Source organism: Globicephala melas, chromosome 1, assembly GCF_963455315.2.
Source record: "Globicephala melas chromosome 1, mGloMel1.2, whole genome shotgun sequence".
Classification (NCBI taxonomy): Eukaryota; Metazoa; Chordata; class Mammalia; order Artiodactyla; family Delphinidae; genus Globicephala; species Globicephala melas.
The window spans coordinates 40,850,477-40,871,786 of NC_083314.1; the positions used below are offsets into that span (position 1 = coordinate 40,850,477).

The 21,310-nt window shown below is 42.6% G+C and overlaps 2 protein-coding genes and 1 pseudogene across 20 annotated transcripts in view; all 3 read left to right on the top strand.

Annotated features, from left to right (window-relative positions):
• Positions 1 to 9,140, top strand: part of TATDN3 (TatD DNase domain containing 3) — a 32,360-nt gene extending 23,220 nt beyond the window's left edge. For 4 of the 8 annotated variants that reach the window (XM_070043761.1, XM_070043762.1, XM_070043763.1 and 1 more), the window contains one exon: positions 7,590 to 9,140. In XM_070043761.1, coding sequence (XP_069899862.1) covers positions 7,590 to 7,829 — 240 coding nt within the window. In that variant the 3' untranslated portion in view covers positions 7,830 to 9,140. The other 4 variants (XM_060294876.2, XM_060294885.2, XR_009563143.2 and 1 more) reach the window with 3 other exon arrangements.
• Positions 9,141 to 9,383: 243 nt separating this feature from the next.
• LOC132593396 (small ribosomal subunit protein uS8-like) lies at positions 9,384 to 10,038 on the top strand (annotated as a pseudogene).
• Positions 10,039 to 15,344: 5,306 nt separating this feature from the next.
• FLVCR1 (FLVCR choline and heme transporter 1) overlaps positions 15,345 to 21,310 on the top strand; it is a 38,110-nt gene continuing 32,144 nt past the window's right edge. For 10 of the 12 annotated variants that reach the window (XR_009563145.1, XR_009563147.1, XR_009563148.1 and 7 more), the window contains exons 1-2: positions 15,345 to 16,125; positions 20,904 to 21,164. Coding sequence is in view for 7 of the 12 variants with exons in the window: in XM_060294892.1 (XP_060150875.1) it covers positions 15,388 to 16,125; positions 20,904 to 21,164 (999 nt within the window). In the remaining 5 variants the exon portion in view is untranslated. The remainder of the gene's footprint in view (positions 16,126 to 20,903; positions 21,165 to 21,310) is intronic. The other 2 variants (XM_060294917.1, XM_060294922.1) reach the window with 1 other exon arrangement.

Here is a 21,310-nt window from a genome sequence, read left to right on the forward strand (position 1 = left end):
TTGTGGCGCGTGGGCTTTGTTGCTTCGTGGCATATGGGATCTTCCTGGACCAGGAATCGAACCTGTGTCCCCTGCATCAGCAGGAGGATTCTTAACCACTGCACCACCAGGGAAGTCCCAACTACATTTTCTTTAATTTTCTTTTTTTTATATCAGAAAAAAAGAGAGAGAGAGAAGATTTCCAACTAAGCTGGATATCAAGAGTTCTATGTTTTAGAACTTTAGGGTTCAATTTATCATGCTTTCAAAAGTTTGCGCAAGACATACAACAGAGGCCCTCTTTCTGGATGGGTCTAACCATTTACCCTAGGGGCAAAAAAAGAAAAAAAATAATACCCTCCATTATTGCTTATATTAGCCCCCAGTTTTTATTTTATACTGTGTGGGCTCAGGTAACCCTATTGGTTTCCTTTAGTATGTTTAATTAATATTGCCTGAGCAGCAGATTTATGTGCCTGTCTTATACCAGGCAGAGGAAGCATTCCCTAGTGAGACATAATGCCTTTCCTGATAGGGATAGAATAGGATAGTTATACACGTAGTTGTAGAAGTCCCAATAGGGGACTATACATAGAGAGGGAAACCTAGGAAAACTTTGGGAGACCACTGTAAGTTAATGATCACTCAAGAAAGCTATTGGAACTTGTGGAACGAAGCAGCCTAGCTTAACTATAAAGCCATAAATAAAAACACCAAATCCCAACCACTAGGCAACCAGGGAACTCCCTAAAGAAAACATTTCTGGAGATATGCCCCAGGCCATTAGGTGGAAGAAAAATGTTACCACCTTTCTACTGATAATCCTAGTTTGCTCTCATAGGGTCAGACACTCTCCAGCCTGATACGAAGGAGGAACTAGTGATGTAGGCCTCATGTCTACTCGAAGAAGGGGATCTTTTCCCCTTTCCTGTCGGAGTCCAGCTCCAACGAGTCCAGGGAAACCTGAGGGATGGACGGCGTCGGCGAAGGAAATGAGACCTGACACCCTTGTAGATGTCAGCACATTAAGCTAAATTTATTTTTTAGAGCAGGTATTTATATGTAGGCAGGTTTCATCATCATGTACAAAATTTAAAAATCTTAACATGTTCTAACCTCAAAATGTTTTTATCAGTGTTTTGAAAATGTCCCCAGTTTTTAGATGTACTAACAAGATAATTTTCTAAGTTTTCATTAGTTGCAGGTTATTTTCTAGTAGGTAAGCCAAGCTATTACGTAAGTTTTTATTACAGAAGTGCAATCTTCGTGTTCTTTCTGCATGGGCAAGTTTTTTGAATAGTGCCTTGAAAATATTTACAATTTATCCTACAGTTCCTGTGTACCTGACTCCACTAGTAGCACTTACAATACCTCCTACGCTCCTGTTTATCACCTGGCAATTGTTGCCAGAGTATTAACCTTTCTTTATAGTGGACCCATATGAAAGCAAAATCATCAACAACCCCTTCGTAGGACCACTGTTGTTCTATTGGGAGTGTTTTCCATAGGAACATCCCTATATTTCCAGATTGTGTATTGCGTTCCCAGTTTCCTGAGGCCAGAATAGGTACTTTCCATTTTGTGGTAATAATAGTAGGGGGGGGGGTAGTAGTTTTTCTCATTTTCCTAACCCTGGGCACAAATCCCCCTTGTGCTGTTTCCTTAACACAAGCAGACTTAACATCAATAGAGATGTAGTCCACCGACCTGGCACAGTGCTGCTTTGCAGTCCTGCCTTTGATTGCATCATGACTTTGTCACAGCGCAGGGACTCCAGGATGGCTTCCAACACTTTCCCTTTCCTTTGACTATAAAATTGTAGCCCACTTAATTCTCAGGGCAGAGCTCCCTCGCCTGCCCGCTTGCATCTCTTACAAGTGTCCTATATTAATAAATCTACTTCTTGCCTATCGCTTTGCCTCTTGCTGAATTCCTTCTGTGCTGAGACACAAAGAACCTGAGCTTCAGTAAGTCCAGACACTAGGTGAGTGATTCTAATTAAAAGACCATGGGTCCAAGTCCCAATCAGGGTTTTGGCTGGGTTCGAGTCCCGACACGGGTTCAAGTCCCAACCTGAGGTGCACAGTTTCAATCCCACAATCTAATTAGGCAAAAGAGATCTAACCATCTTGTATAAAGTCCATTCAAATATACCAATTTTTATAAACTGTCACCTCAATTCTATCAACTCTTATACCTTTAATTTTAGCCTTGATTAGGATCCCATCAACAAATCTTCTGAAACAAGAAGTCTCAGAAACGTACGTTTTATCTCCAGCCATTTTACCCATTTTTGTATAAAAGGCTCTGAGATCCCCATTGAGGGACTGAGCCAAGGGACTCAGGCCCTTTTGTCAGTATTTAACTTGATTTATTATCCTAACTGTCCCCAAGCAATTACTGGTCAGGTATCTCAGTGTAATTTTCTTGCAGGCTTTTAAAAAGTTTTTTTAATTGTGGGAAATAGAGCAGACTTGTTCCAGGCCCTTTAATGTTGGGGGAACCAGCAGGGGATCTCTTTGTTCCATCCAATCCTAGGTGTGTTACCGAGTCCAAGCTCACTCTGCTCACCACACAGGCCAATAAATCGGACAGGAGGCGTTGAGGCAAGGAAAAGACTTTATTCTTCAGAAAGCCAGCAGACCAAGAAGATAGCAGACTAATGTCTCAAAATAACCATCTTATGGGGTCTGGATGCCAGTTTCTTTTATAGAACAGAGAGGGGGAGGAGATGAGGAAGTAAAGTAAAAAGGCCATTAGTTTTGCCTGGCTTGGCCAGCGCTGGGGAGGGAATGTGTTAATTCCTTCTTTTCTGCAGCCATTCACAGGTGGGCAGGGTCAGATTGCCTCCCTGTGAGCTGAACAAAGGCACTTTAGTTTAACATTCTGGCAGAGGGGCAGGGTTCCCTGAGGCAGGCCACTATGTATGATTATAATAACAAAAGCAACGAAAAGCAAAGGTTAAAGTCGAAGAAACAGATCCGAAGAGTCAAAATGGGCTCTTCCCTGTTACAGGTGGTGTTGTATTAAAACCTTTGTTTTAATTCCATTAATGTCATTTTTATTTATTCCATTTCTTAATAACCATCTAAAGATGTCCATCCTGGACATCCAATAGATGCTGGAGAGGGTGTGGAGAAAAGGGAACCCTCTTGCACTGTTGGTGGGAATGTAAATTGATACAGCTACTATGGAGAACAGTATGGAGGTTCCATAAAAAACTAAAAATAGAGCTACCATATGACCCAGCAATCCCACTACTGGGCATATACCCAGAGAAACCCATAATTCAAAAAGACATGCAGGGCTTCCCTGGTGGCGCAGTGGTTGAGAGTCCGCCTGCCGACGCAGGGGCCACGGTTCGTGCCCCGGTCCGGGAAGATCCCACATGCCGCGGAGCGGCTGCGCCCGTGAGCCATGGCCGCTGAGCCTGCGCGTCCGGAGCCCGTGCTCCACAACGGGAGAGTTCACAACAGTGAAAGACCCGCGTTCCGCAAAAAAAAAAAAAAAATTCTTGCAATAAATGATTTATTTGCTTTCATTTATATAATATTTACTATTCATTAGACCTTACTATTTTTCATTTCTCTTTTCCTTTCTCTGTATTTAAAAAATTTTGTAAATTATTTATTTTGGGGGGCCTTGCCATGTGGCATGTGGGATCTTCCCCAACCAGGGGTCGAACCCGTGACCCCCTGCGTTCAGAGCCCAGAGTCCTAACCACTGGACTACCAGGGAAGTCCTATCAGAATTTTATAATCAGTTTCTTGTATGGAATTCTTTGTGTTTGTTAAGAAATGTGTTGAACTTAATTTTTGACACAGTTGATTAATTTTGTGACTTTCGAACTTAAAGATAAATTTCCTCCAAATGTTTTTTTTTTATTCAGTCTGAAATCTTCTTTATCTGTAGATTTTACTGAAAAATGTTTATTTAGTGACCTAAATAGACATCAGATTTTCTTTGGCATTTGTAGTCTCTGTGGTTTGTAAGAATATTTAAATTTTTCATTGAATTCCATTTATTGCCTGAGTTATGTTTTATGGTGTTTGTTATTAGGAGGCAAATATGGTAACATTCTATTTCAGTAATTCCCAAATAAGATTTAATAAGTAGTCTCTATATATTCTATCCCTCTTAGGACTTGTAACTAAAAATTTGTAAAACTGGAGGATACTTTACATATATAAAATGCATATGTATATTGTATATATGTATGTAACATATAATATACAAAAACTTTATAACTCATCCCCCAATTTATAGATAATAGTGATCTCTTAATTTTCTTTGGGACAGGAAGGATTAATTTGATAAAATGAGCAATAAGACAATGGCTGAGGATAAAAAAAATCACTGAACATGTTTTGCCTGCCTAAAAGTAGTTCTATAGATAATTATTAAAAAAAATTAAAGCCTACTTAAGTTTATATTAAAACTGCAAATATAATGTTGAAGTCATCATTAAACATGTAATGTTGACATAAATGGAGATGAACTCTAAGAAAAAAAAAAAAAAACTATTATCTAGGTACTTCAGAGAGAAGCTAAAACAGAGGATATGGGGGAAGGCCTGTCCTGGGAAGGCCCCATAATGTCCTGCTCCGTTACAAGTTCAGGATTTTCCTTGAAAACAATTTCAAGTCTGTTGTAATAGTCATGCACAAGTTTGTTAGTCCTTGAGTGCATGCTTTGATTTTATTCCAATCAACAGGTTTTGGGAAGGCCCAAGGAATGGCTTCATGTAAAGTTTTTGGTATTTCTTTGGCTTCAGAGCTGTCAGCTGGCATGAAACATTGAAGATCCTCTAAAGGATTATTCCAGCTAGTTTTAGCCATCCAAAGTTGGGCGATCAGGAAACACAAGCTCATAGATTTGAATGACAATGTTAAATTCCTTTGCAAAATGGTGAGGGTTCTCAGTAAGCTTGGAAATCCCTTTGGCTATAGCTAGCAATTCTGCCTTAGTCCCAAGTATGTAAATCAGATTTAAAAGGGTGCTCTCATTATTAGGTTTCAATTTAAATGTATGATTTTGTCTATTTATTTATGTATTTATTTTTTGGCTGCACTGCACAGCTTGCAGGATCTTAGTTCTCTGACCAGGGATCGAACCCGTGACCCCTGTAGTGGAAGTGCGGAGTCCTAACCATTGGACCATCAGGGAATTCCCTAAACCTGTGAGTTTGAATTGGTTGAATGAAAGAGGTTGGGGGTGGAGGATCAAGGGAGGCCTCAGGGTTTGGGGAGTAAAAAGGGAGTTCAGCAAGGGAAGAGGAAAAGAAGGAGGGAGATGGGGGGAAGTGTGGAGGACAGACTTGAGGAGCTGGAGGGGGTGACAGAAGAGTTACCAGTCTTTTGTAACTGAGAAATCTTTTTCAGAAAGTTTAGAATTTGTGTCTTGGAAGGAACCGATTTGGGGATCAAAGAATTGTAATTCAGGTCACATAGATTCTGATAGCAACCTAAACAGCGTCCTGCTGGGGAGTAAAAGTCAGGAGCTTTTAAAGGCAAAGACGGGAGATTTGTATTACAAAGAATTTTAATTGTAGTTGGAGGCAGAAGCTAGTGTTGACTAAACAGGTTTGATAAGGCTAACACTAAAGGGAGGGGAAAGTCCGGTCCATAACTGTGACAAGTTTCAGGTGTTCTTGCAGAGTCCTTGGAATATTTGTGGTTTGGCCCAATTCAGAAGTCCATGGTTCCATCCGTGTGTGAGGTTCACCTCCTTAATGGGTTCCTGGCTCCATTTTAAAACCCCTTGACATAAGTGAATCTATTTTATTTCACATTTCACCAAACCTTACCAAGGTCTTACTTCATTCCCACTCTAAGGTTATAGGATACAACACTAGGCATGCACAATTGTGGCCAACTATGTAAAATTAAATTTAAACTGTGTTTAGTTACATTTCAGAAGGACAGAGGCATGATTTAATGTGTAATATAGATTAAAATTTTACAATAATGGAGCAGGCTATCTTCCTAATGTTAGTCACTGCCATCTAAAAGCATTTACCAAGTTACGTGCAAGTGATTCCATACAGCATGAACTGCCAAGTAAAAAGCCTTTTTAAGTACTGAGGGAGTTATAAAATAAGATACTATATAATACAGTCCCTGGCTTTAGCAAGCTCAAATCCAGAAAAGGGATAAAATATGCAAAGGGAAGCTAAGTAACATTGCCAGGAAGAGTTCGGCTAGTGGCTCTAATAGTGCTACGAGGTCAGAAGAGAGAGAAGTCTGTAGGGGCTCCAGTCATGGAGAAAGACTAAGGAAGGAGGTGGGAGCTGAGCTGACTTGGACCCTAAAGGATGGGTAGTTAGGCCTAACTGAGAGAATATGGAGAGCAAATCTTAGCAGATCATGAGTTCGATTGCATGATAAACATGCACATGGCATCCTGGCTGCACTGCGAGGATTAATGTGGTGTGATTTATTTTCTGCTCTGCCAGTCCTCCTCTGCTCTAGTTATTGTCTCCACTCTACACTCAGCCATGCCCAGCTCCTTCACCACTCCTGACCAAAGGGGCACTGTCTTAGCGACCTCACTCTCCCAAGCCTGGACATGAGGAATTTGACTTGTTATGGTAGTGTGAAAGAATTGCAATCCAAAATAGAACTGGAGGAGATAAAATGGAGAATCTTTCGCGTGTGCCCTCAGGAAGACAAAATTAAGGACTAAGAGACTGATTTCCCGTAAATGACTGATTTATCAAAAACTGATAGTGTGGGAATTTTCTCAGATGATGGGGTTGGATCCGGAGATTGTCTCCTATTGACCTTGGTAAGTTTAGCCAGAGGCAGGTAAGGAAGAGGACCCAGATGGTATTGGTCTCACAAAGTGGACTGAACTGAGCTTTGTTTGCATGACTTGTTGGCCTGAAACAAATAGACTGCTAGATATTTTTCCAGCAAAGGTGGGATTATTCAGATCAGTAGAGAATCGCAATTCAGGGTCTGCAACCATGGCGAGCCACATGCAAGTTCCCTGTACAGTAAGGAAAGGAGAATGCTTTTATTGAGGGGAGAAAGAAGTTGGGAGGGCTATAGTAGACAAAGAGTCCGTGGCTTTTCATTGGCTGAGTCCTTTTCAGGAAAGGAGTCTTTCTTCTTCCTGTTGCGTTCTGCTGTTGCTGCAGGGTGTGAGAGCGCCCCCTGCTGGTCTCCCAACTCTATTTAATTGCGGTTTCTGTTTATTAATTTTTTTGCTTATAAGAAAATGAAGAAATCATAATATTTTTGGTAATGTTTTTGTAATCGTAATAATCAGTATGAATTTTGTTAGTTTAAATATATGAATGGCTAAGAGACCCTGATATATTAGAGAATCTGACTTACTAGACTTGTGATTTTAATTTATGTTTAATTGCTATTCCACTTGTAGTTTTTTTTGTCCTTTTGTTTGTTTGTTTACGTATTTATTTTTGGCTGATCCGCACAGCATGCAGGATCTTAGTTCCCTGACCAGGAATCAAATCTGTGCCCCCTGCAGTGGAAGCATGGAGTCTTAAACACTGGACTGCCAGCAAAGTCCCCCATTTGTAGTATATATATATATTTTTTTGGTGGTACACGGGCCTCTCACTGCTGCGGCCCCTCCCGTTGCAGAGCACAGGCTCCAGACGCGCAGGCTCAGCGGCCACGGCCCACGGAGCCAGCCGCTCCGCGACACGCGGGATCCTCCCGGACCAGAGCACGAACCCGTATCCCCTGCATCGGCAGGCGGACTCCCAACCACTGCGCCACCGGGGAAGCCTCACTTGTAGTATTTTTATTGGAAAGCTCTGTATAGGGAAAACTCTTCCTCCCATGTGTTTCTTCTTTACTCTGACACTACTATCACACTGACAACGCTTCCGACACCAGATGTGTGGGATTTTTTTCCATGTCAAGCAATTCTGTGACACCCTCTGAGTGTCCAACAATTCAACTCAATTTTGACACTGTCTACCTGGAGATAGCATCAGATCCCACAGGTAAAGATCTCAGTCCCACAAAACTGCTCCTCTCCCCACTTCGGATGACAAATAAATGCAAGTCCAGGTTGTCGCCTGTGCTTCTGACTAATTGATTGACTCTAAATCAAGGTTCCCATGATCCCATCCTTGGTTTCGATTAATTTGCTGGAGCAGCTCACAGAACTGAGGAAAGCAGTTTACTTACTGTTTACTGGTTTATTATAAAAGGGTAAGATGAACATCAAGATGGAAGAGATGCAGAGGGCAAGGTATGTGGGAAATGATGTGGAGCTTCCATGTTTTCTCCAGAAGCACTACTCTTCCATACCTGCAGGTGTTCGCTGGGTGTTAGAGAAACTCGCCTAATCCAGTACTTTTGGGATTTTTATGGATGCTTCATCATGTAGGCATGATTGATCATTAATTTCATTTCCAGCCCCTCTTTCCTCTCTGGAGAATGGGAAGTGAGACTGAAAAGTCCAAGCTTCTAATCATGGCTTGGTCTTTCTGGTGGCCAGTCCCCATCCAGCAGCCCACCAAGAGTACCTCATTAAAAGTGACTAATGATACTGCTATCACCCGGGAAATTCCAAGGGATTTATCAACTCTGTGTTAGGAACTAGAAAGACCAAATATTAAAACAAAAGATGCTCCTAGTGCTCTTATCAACTAGGAAATTACAAGGGTTTTAGGAGATCTGTGCCAGGAATGGGGTGAGGGGCGGTGACAGAGACCGATATATATATATATATTTCTATTATCTCACAGCTGTAAAAGAGTTTCTTTGCAAACAGTATTTCACTGTTTAAGAAAATCTGTTTTAATCAAAAATTTTGGACTTATTAAGTTTGTAAGTAGTGTTTAAAATACTTCGGATGATTTGTTTTGTTAGATTTTTAGCAGTGGTGCATTGGTAGATGTAGCATTTGCCAGTTTCACTGTGTACATATTCCCATTATGGTCAATTTCATGCTACCTACATGATGTCACTGAAGCTGAGATTGAAATTAACAACTTTAATAAATTTTGTATTGATTTAAACACAAGTAACCATGTTTTCTTTTGTTTTCCTGAGCACAAAACGCTCCCTTAACATTAAAAAACAAACAAAATAAGCTCAAATGACTATGGCTGGGGATAGGGGAGCCATCAGGGGTAAATGTGTGAATGGAAATCTCTTCTTTAAATTTGTTGTTATGAATCTCACCATCTTTTTTTTTTTTTTTTTTGTAGTACGCGGGCCTCTCACTGTTGTGGCCTCTCCCGCTGCGGAGCACAGGCTCCGGACGTGCAGGCTCAGCAGCCATGGCTCACGGGCCCAGCCGCTCCGTGGCATGTGGGATCTGCCCGGACCGGGGCACGAACCCGTGTCCCCTGCATCGGCAGGCGGACTCTCAACCACTGCGCCACCAGGGAAGCCCGAATCTCACCATCTTTAAAACCAACATGCCAAATCTGATAAATTCATTCAGGTAAAGGGAATAGGAACAAGATGTAATATGGATAATTTAGTGTGATTTGACATTGGTTATACTTAAATCACTCAATAGGCAAATTTTAAGCCAGATTAAGAGAGGCAGGATCTAATTTAGTAAATCCGTGGAGATGTTTTAGGGCAGAACGCTCTTCCCACTTCAGAATTAAATCCCTAGCACATCTGCACAAAAATCTACACATGGTTTCCACCATCTTTCCGTGCCACTACAATGGTAGGCATGAATGTCCTGGCTGATGCTCTCAGGAGCATCAACAATGCCAAAAAGAGGCCCAAATGTCAAATCCTTACTAGGCATCGCTTCAAAGTCATTGCCTGGCTTCTAACTGATGTTGAAGCATGGTGACATTGGTAAATTCAAAGTCATTGATGATCACAGTGCTGGGAGAATTGTGAACCTCCTGGGCAGTTAAAGTGTGCAGTGATCAGCCCTAGATTAGGTGTGTAACTCAAAGATCTAGAAAAATGGCAGAATAATCTGCTCCTATCCTGTCAGTTTGGTTTCATCGTGCTGATGAACTTAGCTGACATCATGGACCAAGAGGAAGCAAGACAAAAACACACATAAGGGAAAATCCTTAGGATTCTTTTTCTAGGAATGTAACGTATAGATACAGATAAATCACTTCAATGGGGGGAAAAATACACCACGGGAGGATTCTGATTTCCAGCTTCCTCCATGCCTCTATTCCAACTTAACCTTTCCACAGCGTAGAACAGCATTGCCTTGGCCACTCAGGTGAACAGACATGGTAATAGTGGTGCCAACTGAAAACAATGTTGCTAAAATTTACCTGTCTCCATGAAACATGGATTTTACATCTAGGGACCTTGTTCTGGTTTGTATCTTACCCTCTTAGACTTCAGGAAACCTTTGCTCAGGAATAGCCACATCACTGTTAATAGTATCTTGGACCTTGTCTCCTGGGTGTCACTCAGATCTCATATCACTGAACTATTACTCATTCAAATTGGTCTGACTTGGCATTTTCACATCCATAATGTAGCTCAAACTCATCTTGACTCCCAGCCAAGTGATGTTCTCAGTACTTTCCTCTATGGCAGAGGTTAAGGTTCGTGTTATGTTATATATCCATGATATAAAGTATGATTCATGCCTAAACTGGAACATAAGTATCTACCACTGAAGCCTCAAGAGAGAAGAGGCAAGGTTAAGAGATTAAAATGATAATACAAAGAGATACTGCTGAACTTTCCCCTTTCTGTACTCCATTTGTTCCTTTATGGAACTTTGTTGAAAGAGGCATACAAATTTTGTCAAATCCTTTCACTGGAAATATCTTACTTTTCATAAATCATAGAAACTTAAAGTCAGAAAAAATCTTAGATCTAACATAGCTCACTTTTCCATGGAGTTTGGGAATCTTATCTACAACATACCTAGTCCAACACAGATATTTCATCTAACTCTTGTCTAGATATGTCACGTGGTGGTGCATTCAACAGTTGGCCACTTCCTTTTATTTATTTATTTATTTTGCAGTATGTGGGCCTCTCACTGCCATGGCCTCTCCCGCTGTGGAGCACAGGATCCGGACGCGCAGGCCCAGCGGCCACGGCCCATGGACCCAGCCGCTCCGTGGCATGCGGGATCCTCCCGGACCAGGGCACGAACCCGCGTCCCCTGCATCGGCAGGCGGACTCTCAACCACTGCGCCACCAGGGAAGCCCTGGCCACTTCCGATGACAAGAAATCTCCCTCTTGTGAGGCTAAGAGTAATTAGCATTTGCCATTGTGTACTGCCCTTTAGGGACATCCTCAGCGCATCTTCCAGAGAGGGACTTTGCCACCATAAATTCCATCTAAAAGATCTTGGAGTAGCTCCAGGACAATCCAAGCAGGTTTAAATAGACAAGATGGGATCAAATCTAAGATAACACGAGAATGTGATATGACTTTGAGGAGACATGAGTTGATAATAATGGCTATAGATAATATTTTACTGAGTATTACTGTACATCAGGGATCAAGGAACCATTTAAGTACTTTATATTTATTAGCCATTTATTTCTTACAACCATCTCATGAAAAATATTGTCCTCATTTTCTCTGTTGGAACTGAGGCACAGAGTAACTAGTCCAAAGTCATGCAACTAGTAAGTCAAAGAGCTAGGATTTGAATCCAGGTCATTTGGCTCTGGAGCCTGGATCCTTAACCACTATAGTAGACTATCTCAATAACTGTAACTAAGGATGCGTAAACCGGGCTTCCCTGGTGGCGCAGTGGTTGAGGGTCCACCTGTCGATGCAGGGGACACGGGTTCGTGCCCCGGTCCGGGAAGATCCCACATGCCGCGGAGTGGCTGGGCCCGTGAGCCATGTCCGCTGAGCCTGCGCGTCCGGAGCCTGTGCTCCGCAACGGGAGAGGCCACAACAGTGAGAGGCCCCTGTACCGCAAAAAAAAAAAAAAAAAAAAAGAATGCCTAAACCATGTGCGAGGTGTTATTTACTCACTTAATCCTCACAACAACAATCTAACGAGGCATGTACTATTACAGAATAGCTAAGTAAATTGCCCAAGTTCTCACAGCTTGTGAGTACTGAAGTTGGAATTCAACTCCAGGTAGCCTGGCTCTAGATCTGATACTCTTCTCCACTATTCTAGATCCTCTTGGTTATATGCTCCATGTAGATGATGATGGTGTCAGATACAGAACTTTGTTAAGTGCAGGGAAGACAAATGACAAGGTGGAAAAGAATAAGATAGGCACCAGCTGGTAAAAGCCTGGAGGGAAATTTTTTTTTTTTTTTTTTTTTTTTTGGTGGCGCCGAGCAGCATGCAGGGATCTTAGTTCACCCACCAGGGATCGAACCTGTGCCCCCTGCAGTGGAAGCACAGAGTCTTAACCACTTGACCGCCAGGGAAGTCCACCATGGAGGGAAGTTAGATGCTAACTGGTATCCGGGACACTCAGAGGACTCCCAACTCCCAACCCCAATCATTCTTGCTAAGGACATAGAGAAGACAAATTATCTCTGAACAGATGGAGCCTAAAGAATCAGAAAGAATGGCCTCCCTGCAGGAGTACATTCAGGAAGCTGCCTCTGTGCAGAAAGGAAAGTTATCTTTCCAGTCTGGTAGAAGACAATCTCCAATCTTCACTGGATAATGGGGAAATGAAGCCTAATATAATTTGCCACTTTTTGGTTTCAGGAAGGGGGTGAGAAGTTTGCAGATACCTGAATGTTTACTGTGAACATGTGGATTGGAGGTACTACTGGGGCAAGTAAAGAAAGGTCCGTTTAAAATTCTACTCATTGGTGATGATCATTTTGAGATGTGTAGAAATATCAAATCACTATGTTGTACACCTGGAACTAACATGTGTTGTACGTCAATAATGCATCAAAAAAAAAAAGAATCAAAAATAAAATGAAATTCTATCCATTGGATTACTTTTTAAAAAAAATTATTTATTTTATTATTTATTTATTTTTGGCTGTGTTAGGTCTTCGTTGTTGTGCTCGGGCTTTCTCTAGCTGCAGCGAGTGAGGGCTACTCTTCGCCGATGTGCACGGGCTTCTCATTGCAGTGGCTTCTCTTGTTGTGGAGCACGGGCTCTAGGCGCACAGGCTTCAGTAGTTGTGGTGTGCGGGCTTAGTTGTTCCGTGGCATGTGGGATCTTCCCGGACCAGGACTTGAACCCGTGTCCCCTGCACTGGCAGGTGGATTCTTAACCACTGCGCCATCAGAGAAGTCCCTGATTCCCTTTCTGAACAGGTTTTTGTTGTGTGTGTGTGAGCTATGTAGAAGGTTTCATGGTTCGTGAAGGTATTAAAAAAAAAAAAGCCTCAGAATAATGAATAGTGAGTTGTACTGAATATTAAGCAATGCAATTAGTTCATTTTTCAGAAATCCATATAATAGACATCTTAACTAAGAATGAAGTCCTTTGGATTCCACATTTATTTGTTCATTCAGAGGACATCACTCAGTCATCTAAAATAATATCTAAATCAGTGTTTAGAAAATCATATTTGCAGAGGAACTTTACAATTTTTTAAAAAAAGAAATGGATTCACTTTAAAAATAAGTAATTATTTAAAATGTCCAATGCTTGTTAGTTGCAGTCATTCAGTAAATATTTATTGAACACCTACTGCTAAGTACTGTTTCAGGTTCTCAGTATACAGCAACAGCAGCAAAGCAAAACAACTTTCAGCCCTGCCCTCACAGAACTGACGTTTTAGTGGGGAAGGAGGAAATAACCACCACCACCAACAACAAAATGACATTTTAGAGTGCTAAGCATTAAGAAGAAAAATGAAGGGGATTAGGAGTGGAATGTGCAATTTATATAGGATGACCAAGGAAGACATAAAATGCACGTATTTCTTCAGGTTTAGGATTATGTAGTATTTCACCTGCACTGAGACGTATCTGATATATTTTTATATGCTACCAAAATAATGATGTTAAGAGGCAATAAAAAGAAAGTGTACTGGGTTTTAGAGTTCTAGGTAGCAACACTTTTTTAGAAAAATAAACTTATTTATTTATTTTTGGCTGCATTGGGTCTTCATTGCTGCGAGCAGCCTTTCTCTAGTTGTGGAGAGCGGGCGCTACTCTTCGTCGAGGTGCACAGGCATCTCATTACAGTGGCTTCTCTTCCTGTGGCGTACCGGCTCTAGGCGCATGGGCTTCAGTAGCTGCGGGGCTCCGCCTCCAGAGCGCAGGCTCAGTATTTGTGGCTCACGGGCTTACTTGCTCTGCGGCATGTGGGATTTTCCTGGACCAGGGCTCGAACCTCTTTTTCCTGCATTGGCAGGCGGATTCTTAACCACTAGCGCCACCAGGGAAGCCCTACCGTTTAAGATTAAATCCATTGTGAGATACCCCTAGTTTCAATTCCACTTTAATAATGAATACTTGGAGTCTTTTTTTTTTTCCTTCAAATTTAGTTTCCCAAGAAGTAGCAGGACTGACTTTTCCTGTAGTCCAGGAACACTTACAAGGCTACGTGTGCTCTTGAGAGTAGGCAATATGTCTCATTTTTATTTTTTATTCCCCAGAGTCCATGACAGTGTGGGGCACATACCTTTCAAAGCAAGTGTGGTGCTTGGAAGCCACTGAATGTGTGTCCAGTAAATACTAACTGCAAGTGTTGGTGCAAGGGAGAATGTTGAGCAACAGGGCCTGCTCAGGCACAGCACGTCCCAGAGATTCCAACTTCACAAGGGCAGATTTCTGAAGAAATCTCTTTATTTGGATCAAAATGCTTTCCGGTGCTCTCCCTCTGCCGAGACAGCACGAATTTATGAAACGTGCTCCTGTCTGCTCTAAAGGCAGCGTCCGATGTTGAGAGCTGCATTGGGCCGAGAGGCCAAGTTTTTCCTCTGCCAGTGTTAGACCTGTCCCTAGAGGAGCCCCCCTAGGTGGAGAGACTCATGTCTGCCTCTTTGTCTCCCCCGTTTCTCCTAGCCCCTCGTTCGCAGTCCCGAGTTGCCCAATCCAAAGCTCGCCTCCCGCCCGCCCACGCCCAGGTCAGAGGACTTCTGGCCACAGCATCCATCCAGAAGGAGAACACCTAGCGTAGACCTCCAGCTTGGCCTTCCTCCTCTACCGCCCCGCACACTCACTCCCGCCCCGCCCCTCCGGAAGCTCCCCGATTGGCTCCGGCGGGCGAGGGTGCCGCTGATTGGCCAGCGGGCCTTCACCGCGCAGTGACGCTGCTTTCTCCCGGCCCGGCCTGGGCCTGAGTGACCGCCCGCCGGGAATCGCACGGGAACGAGGACTTCGCCTGCGGGCTCAGGCAGCGCGGGTTGCAGCTCCCGGCTCAGACCGAGGCTCACTCGGCCGGGGAGAGGGTCGCAGGAGCAGTGGGCCGAGGGGTAGGGATTGGGGTGCAGGGAGGGCCTCGGGTCTTGGGCTGGGGGTGCAGGGCTGGGAGGAGGGCGGGGGCGCCAGGCGGCTCCGGGGAGCCCAGGGACATGGCACTGCCCGACGATGAGGAGGGGACAACGGTGGCGAACGGGCACCCGCCCGCGAACGGATACCTCCCGGTCCCGGGGGACGCGCCCGCTGGAAAGGTGAGCGCGGAGACGCAGAACGGGCCCAAAGCCGGCTGCCTGGCCCTGAATGGGGTCTCTCGGGACAGCCCCAAGGCCCCCTCGGGAGCTCTGGACAGGCCGAAGACTCCGCTGGCCCCGGAGGAGGAGACCCAGGCCCGGTTGTTGCCCAAGGACCCCGGCGAGCAGACGCCGGCGGTCGAGGGCACCCTGGTGCCCCGGACTGCGCTCTCCGCGCGGCGCTTTTTGTTGCTACTGATCTTCAGCCTGTACTCGATGGTGAACGCGTTTCAGTGGATCCAATACAGCATCATCAGCAACGTTTTCGAGGGCTTCTACAACGTCTCCTCGCTGCACATTGACTGGCTGTCCATGGTATACATGCTGGCCTACGTGCCCCTCATCTTCCCGGCCACCTGGCTGCTGGATACCAGAGGCCTGCGGCTCACCGCCCTGCTCGGTTCCGGCCTCAACTGCCTGGGCGCCTGGATCAAGTGCGGCAGCGTGCAGCAGCATCTCTTCTGGGTCACCATGTTGGGCCAGTGCCTGTGCTCTGTGGCCCAGGTGTTCATCCTCGGCTTGCCCTCCCACATCGCTTCAGTGTGGTTTGGGCCCAAGGAGGTGTCCACAGCTTGCGCCACCGCCGTGCTAGGTAATCAGGTAAGGACTAGGGTAATAGATGAAAATCGGATCCCGAAGGACGGGATAAAACGTCATAGGCCATGTGAGCTAGGTATATGGATGGACCCTTAGGAGGCATTCTATAAATGAAGGGCAGGAGGTGAGCAGTCATAAAATAGGAAGCAGTCTTGGATTAAAGAGGGGTTTTGATTTATTTGTGAAGACAGACCTTTCAAAACCAGTTTAAAATGACTACCTGGTCATCTTTGAGAATTACCTGTAAAGTAATTAACTGTACAGGCCCATATCTAGGCCTAACATCATAGAAAACTTGTCAGTGCAATAATGAATGAGTCTAAAGTAGGTATTATTTTTGTCATCAGTGTATTCTTTGCAAAAGGAAGATGCTGTGTTCTGGGAAGTTTGTTCTTATTTTGAGTGGTCCATGTAAACAGCTTCTGTTTAATTTTATATATTAGCAGTCAGCAGAGTGCCTGGTACATAACAGACATTTGTAAATGATCCCTAAATAAATCTAGTGATAAAGACTTCACAGCATTACTGAGTCCTATTACCAAATTTTAACGGTAAGAAAATGCAAGACAAATCATAGATGATAGAATCCATTGCAAAAGCGTGGCTTATTTTGCCAAGTCTCCATTAAACTGTTTCCTAGACTTGCCAACACCATAGGTTCAAATTCATTAGCGTTCCAGTAGCATTATTAGGTAGAATTTGTGTGTGTGTGTGTGTGTGTGTTTTAATTGCAGAATGGTCCTTTTACTGTAATTTAAATTTTGCATATGGAGTCCTATGATACTTTATGTAAATTATATCGAGTGTTCATTCAGCTCGAGGAGAATCAAGTTAAAAACCTGTATAACAAGGGACTTTCCTGCCGGTCCCATGGTTAAGACTTCCCCTTCCAATGCAGGGGGTGCAGGTTCGATCCCTGGTCAGGGAGCTAAGATCCCACATGCCTTGGTGCCAAAAAAAGCAAAACATAAAACAGAAGCAATATTGTAACATTCAATAAAGACTTTTTAAAAGAAATTGCTTAAAAAAAAAAAAAGACCTGTATAACAAAAATGTTACCTCTCTCTATACATATATCATGTAGCTATGTAACAAAAGAATGTTACTCTTTTACTTCTGGTCTAACACTTGTTTCAAGATCACAGTAAGATCTATTTAAATTCCATGTAAAGACTAACTCTACATGTGGGCTTATTGCTTTATATTTATTTCCTTTAAAAGTACAGAAGAAGGAATAGCTTGAAATATAGTTGTATATCCAAAATAATTTGTGACTGATATTTTAGTTGGTTGCTTCCACATGTTTGGATAGGAACTGTTTCCTTCAACTATTTTTTCATTTATGAAATTATATGCAAGATTAATACTTCATTGAGCATGATGGAAATATTATCAACTCCATATCTATGGATTATCTATTTCATGGATAATAAATGGAAATGTTTTCTCATAGGCAGATTTCCCTCTAACACTTGGCACACCTCTGGGCCTTCCTCCCACATTCTCCCTAAGTGTTCGAATCCTTCCTTGACTCTAGTAGCTCTGCACTTGCTCACGACCCCCAAGTATGCATCTTTAGCCTAGATTATGGAGTGGTCATTCATAGTAATATTCAACATTATTGAGCATTCACTAAACCTGGCACCATGCTAAGTACTTTACACACATTGTTTCATTTAATTTCATTATGTAAGGTAGGAACTATTAGTCTCCTCATTTTATATATACAGAAGCTGAGACTTGAAGGGATAAAGTTATTTTCCAAAAGTCACACAGCTAATTAGCAGCAGAATTCACACTTAGGTCTGTCTGATTCCTGAATCCTGTCTTTTAACTACCCATCCACTGTGCCAAGTCTCTAACCTGAGAGAACCTTCTAAAAAAAATTTTTTTTTAAATTTTTTAGCCATGCCGCACGGCTTGCAGGATGTTAGTTCCCCAGCCAGGGATTGAACCCAGGCCCCAGCAGTGAAAGCACCAAGTCCTAACCACTGGACTGCCAGGGAATTCCTGAGAGAACCTTTTAAAACATAGATCAGACCATGTCATAGCTCTGCTTTGAACTCTCCAATGATTTCCCATAGTAATTAAAATAAAATCTAAATTCCTTACTGTGGATTACAAAACCTTACTAACATGTTTTTGCTTCCTTAAACAACACTAAGCTTGCATTTTTCATAAGGGCCTTTGCAAAAACATTCTCTCTGTCTGGAATGTTCTTCCTCCTAAGATCACATTGTTATATCCTTATTATCATTCAGCTCTCAGTTTAAATTCATTTTAAATATCATTCAGTGGCATTTCTTGAGGATCCCATTTAGAGTTGCCCAGTCACTGGCTTATTACATCATTGTACTTTAATCCTCTATGTAGTGCTTATCACTGTCTGATATATTTATGTTTATATATTAATTGTTAATTATTACTCTTCTCCGATCCCCACCATTAGGTTGTAAGTTTCATGAAATAGGCACATCGTCTGAATGTCCAGCATTCATTAGAGTGCCTGGCACGTTGTAGATTCTCCATAAAAATTTATTCAATAAATTAATGAGCTTCAGACTTATGTAGATACTGGTCAGCTGGATATTTCCACTTGACTATCCCATATGACCCCACCAATCAAAATTTACCTTGTCTCCCAGCTCATTACTCTTCATTTCCACTGCCACCATCTTAGCCTTGGCCACCCGTAGCTCTCACCTAGAGCTTGCTAACTGATTTTCCTATCTGCAGTTCTTGTTCTCTTCCCTCTATCCACATTCATCCATTGTGGTCTTTCTAATGTGCACATCTGTCCTGGACAGTCCCTTGCCCTCTGCAGTGTCTTCCATTGCCCTTAGGAAAAAATTCAAACTCTCTTAAGTGTCAAGTGAGACCTTCCAGTTCTGCCTCCTGCCAATTCCTCAGCATCACCTCTCTGCACAGCCTCCATTCCTCATATACAGACTTGCTCTGCTCTGAGGGGACTTGTGCACTACTTACAGTTTCTCACAAGGCCATGCTCTCTCCTTCCTTTGTACGTGATGTCCCCTTGACTGGGAACATATATATATTTTTTGAATTTTATTTTATTTATTTTTTATACAGCAGGTTCTTATTAGTCATCAATTTTATACACATCAGTGTATACATGTCAATCCCAATCGCCCAATTCATCCCACCACCCCCACCCCCGCTTTCCCCCCTTGGTGTCCATACGTTTGTTCTCTACATCTGTGTCTCAATTTCTGCCCTGCAAACCGGTTCATCTGTACCATTTTTCTAGGTTCCATATATGTGTGTTAATATACGATATTTTTCTCTTTCTGACTTACTTGACTGGGAACGTTTCTATTTCACTTGGCTAACTCTAATTTCTTATTCAGATCTTTGTGCCTTCAGAAATTTTTCCTGAACCCCACGTCTATACAGGGTGCTCCTCTAAAGTACTCTCTTAGCTAAGGTGACCATATGCTCCAACTGGCCTAGAATAGTCCAGGTGTACATCTTGTCCAGTACAACTGCTCATGGGGTCCCTTTCACTCTAACTAGTGTTCTTGCTTGAATGATCAATTACATGATCTTCCCAGTCATGGCACTCTACCTCTCATCACAGTACTGCTCTTACTACACTTGTAATTACCGGTTTAACTGTCTCTATCCAGCTTTTTATAGGGAGCAAATGCAATATTTGGTAAATGTTACTTCTCTGCCTCAGCCTCCTCTTTGAAACCTATCTTGGGCCCTTCTGTCTCACCTCCGTCCCCCAAAGAATCTGAAATCTCCCTCCACTGATCGTCCTTTAATACTTTGATTTTATTTCTCTTGTTGTGATGATCATAGTCGGCCTAATTTTTTTTTTCCTGAGGTAAAATTCACATAAAAAATTAATCATTTTAAAGTGTACAGCTCAGTGGCATTTAGTACCTTCACGATGTTGTGCAGCCATCACCTATATCTGGTTCCCAAACATTTTCATCTACCCTCAGAGAAGACCCAGTTCCCACTAAGCAGTCACTCCTCATTGCCCGCTCTCTAGCCCCTGGCAACCACTAATTTGTTTTTTCGCTATGGATTTCCCTAGTCTAGATATTTCATATAAATAGAATCATACAGTATGTGACCTTTTGTGTCTGGCTTCTTTCATTTAGCAAGTTTTCAAAGGTCATCCATGTTACAGCATCTATCAGTATTTCATTCTTTCTAAATAATATTTCATTGAATGGATATACCACGTTTTGTTTATCCATTCATTCATTGATAGACAATTTGCTGTTTTCCACCTTTTGGCTATTGCAAATCAGGCTGCTACGGATATTCATGCACAATATTCAATACCTGTTTTCAGTTTGGGGGTATATACCCAAGAGAGGAATTGCTAGGTCATACAGTAATTCTATGTTTAACTTTTTAAAGAACTGCCAAATTGTTTTCCATGGTGACTGCACTGTTTTACAGTCTTATTAGCAGTGTACAAGGGTTCCAATTTCTCCACATCATGACAACATTTGTTACTTTCTGTTTTTTTTAAAAAATTATAGCCATTCTAGCGGGTATGGTTTTGATTTGCATTTCCCCAATAACTAATGATATTGAGCATTTTTTCATGTACTTGTTGAACATTTATACATATTCTTTGGAGCAATGTCTATTCAGGTCTTTTGCCCATTTTTGAATTGGGATATTTGTCTTTTTGTTGTAGAGTTGTAAGAGCTCTCTATATATTCTGGATGGTAGATCTTTATCAAATATATGATTTGCAAATATTTTCTCCCATTTTGTATGTTGTCTTTTCTCAGCATTTTTTTGTGTATATGTGTGTATTTTTGTTCTCCTTTTTTTTTTTTTTGGCGGTACGCGGGCCTCTCACCGCTGTGGCCTCTCCCGCTGCGGAGCACAGGCTCCGGATGCGCAGGCTCAGCAGCCATGGCTCACGGGCCCAGCCGCTCCGCGGCATGTGGGATCCTCCCGGACCGGGGCACGAACCTGTGTCCCCTGCATCGGCAGGCGGACTCTCAACCACTGCGCCACCAGGGAAGCCCTTATTCTCCTTTTTTATTGTAAGTAGCCAAAGGGTAAGGAGTGTGTCTTACACAACTTTATAACAGCATCATTTGGATGGTTGGAGCTTAGTAAATGTTTATTAACTAGGGAAGACATTTGACAACAATTTTCCTTTAATGGTATGGTAAAAAGACATTAGAAC